A 2,500-nucleotide genomic window follows, 5' to 3' on the forward strand; every position below is an offset into this window, starting at 1 on the left:
TCTAAAAAAAAAATTTATTAAAAACCTGCACAGCCTGCTTTATAACAAAAAAGCTAAGTATATAACAAAAACTAATTATAATATAATCAAGATTTTAAAAAAATGAATACATGTCCTTAAAAAAAAAAAAAAAAAAGGTAAATCTCAAGCCTAAAAAAAAAAATTAAAATGAATAGGATTTTAAAAACCTTAAAATTGTTTCAAAAAACAATTTTTTGTTTTAAAAATTGACTATTTTTAAAGTTAAAAAAAGGATCAAGAAAGGATTGTCCCTATAACCTAAAAATAAATAAATAAATAAATAGATAGAATATAAATGACTGGATTCTCTTTTAATATACTAGATGAATAAAATTTTGAAAACCCTAAAATTGTAGAAAAAAAAAATAAAAAAATCAATGTAAAAAAAAAATATATATATTTTTTTTAATTAATTAATTAATTAAATAATAATAAGGTCCCCTGGTGGTCTAGTGGTTAAGATGCAGCGCTCCCACCGCTGCGACCCGGGTTCGATTCCCGGTCAGGGAACCATCCCCAGCCACTCTTAGTGCCGGTCCCAAGCCCGGATAAATTGGGGAGGGTTGCGTTAGGAAGGGCATCCAGCGTAAAACATGTGCCAAATCAAACGTGTGGAGGATCCGCTGTGGCGACCCCTAACGGGAGAAGCCGAAAAGAAAGTTTAATTAATTAAATAATAAATACATACATAAAACAAACCCCATAAAACTGGATTATCTTACAATAAACAAATAAAAAAGAAATACATAAATACAATAAATAAATAGGAATTTTAAAAACGCAAGAAACCCTGACATTTTGAAATAAATGAAAAAGAAAACCAAAAAAAAAGAAAATCAGGAAAACTAACTCGAGTAGAGCGGATCAGGTGAAATGTCCATATTACACTCGGGGATCACAACTGATGGTCACAGGGTTCGCACTGAGCTGTGAGAGACTGAGAACTCGGAGTCCGAACACTTCTAACAGAGCGGAGAAAAAAAAAAGAAAAAAAAAAGAGCTAAATAAAGCTGCTCATCCGAACACAAAGCGTAGATCCCAGCCGAGTTTGGAAGTTTCCCTTCGGAAAATTTTTATTACAAACTAGGAAGTGAGTTTCCTCCAGAGTGCAGAACACATGATGAAACCCAAAAAACAAAGCGTTTCCAGTAAGTGGAGGGCGACAGAAACATCGTGAAATGCCAGAAATAGCTGGGTGACATAACAGTGTCCACACACACACACACACACACACACACACACACACCCTAAACACGGAGCTAAGGAACACCCGAAAGGAACATCTTTATTACACAGTAATGAACATCGTAATTAGCACCTGAACTGAATAACCTCTAATACTCTCTGTAGTATTTTAGACAATGCAATATTTTAAGCATTCAATTAAATTAAAAACAATTGTAACAATATAATTGTTAATAACAAATACAAAAGATATAAGGTTAATAAATATATTAAAAAAAAATTATATTACTAATAAACACTTTATAATGGAAAATCCTAACCATTAATTAATGGATGAACAAAATCCCTAAAACTGCAAATGAGTGACAAAAATAAGGAAAGAAGAAAAATCCAATTTAAAATTAATATCAGATTGAAGAGAACACACACAAACACATACACACTCACAGGGAGGTCGTAGCTTAGTAGTTGTTGGACTTGGATCAGAAGGTGGAGAGTTCAAATCCCTACCACACCAAGCTGCCAGTCCTGGGCCCCTGAGCAAGGCCCTTAACCCTATAGCTGCTCATTTGCATGAATGATAAATGTATGACTCTCTAGATAATAAGGACATCTGCCAAAATGCCATAAATGTAAACAAGTAAACACACACACACACACACACACACACACACTGTATATAAAAGAGTCTTGATAAAGTCCTACCCTGTTACACAATCCCGCTGTCCTCGTGCAAACTGACTGTACAGGAAACGATCCAAACCACAGACATAAGAAAATAAACTCCCTCGCGCACTAACGAGATTATAGATCGAAATTCTGGAGAATTGTCGTACTGAATCCCGCCTTTTTTTTGACTCGTGTCCAGCTTCCAGCCGTGAGCACTTCTCTTCATTAAATCCCTCCGCGGTGGGTCCTCGGAATAAACGTGTCAAGTGAGAAACAATGCATCACGGTGGGTCGCGGCAGGGGGGCGGAGCCAGCCGTTTTACAAGGTACGTCTCGAAACCTAATACCTAAAACCTGACCTTTCTGGAGGAATCTCTCCCAGCATGCTCGGAGTCAGGTTCATCCTCTCTCCCAACCGCAGATGGAGAGAGTACGTTTTCTTAACAACTTACACCGGGAGATTCTTCGCATCCGACCTCGGATATTTACACAAGTGGAATATTTTCCACAGGAATGACACTATATGGACAAAAGTATTTTTTTGACTTTGCCAGCCATTCTTCTTTAGACTGTTACCACAACGTTGGAACATGACAACATTTCGAACATCGTTGGATGCGAAAGT

At 36.4% G+C, this 2,500-nt stretch overlaps 1 protein-coding gene across 3 annotated transcripts in view; it reads right to left on the reverse strand.

Annotated features, from left to right (window-relative positions):
- The window catches only part of slc23a2 (solute carrier family 23 member 2), a 22,783-nt gene that overhangs the window by 12,162 nt on the left and 8,121 nt on the right, over window positions 1-2,500 (reverse strand). The window contains exon 1 of one of the 3 annotated variants that reach the window (XM_083554173.1): window positions 1,912-2,114. The exons of 1 other annotated variant lie outside the window; for it this stretch is intronic. Coding sequence is in view for 1 of the 2 variants with exons in the window: in XM_083554171.1 (XP_083410297.1) it covers window positions 872-902 (31 nt within the window). In the remaining variant the exon portion in view is untranslated. Of the gene's footprint in view, window positions 1-871; window positions 979-1,911; window positions 2,115-2,500 lie in introns of those variants that run through there. One more of the 3 variants, XM_083554171.1, reaches the window with a different exon arrangement.

Source organism: Silurus aristotelis (genome assembly GCF_946808225.1).
Source record: "Silurus aristotelis genome assembly, chromosome: 11".
Classification (NCBI taxonomy): Eukaryota; Metazoa; Chordata; class Actinopteri; order Siluriformes; family Siluridae; genus Silurus; species Silurus aristotelis.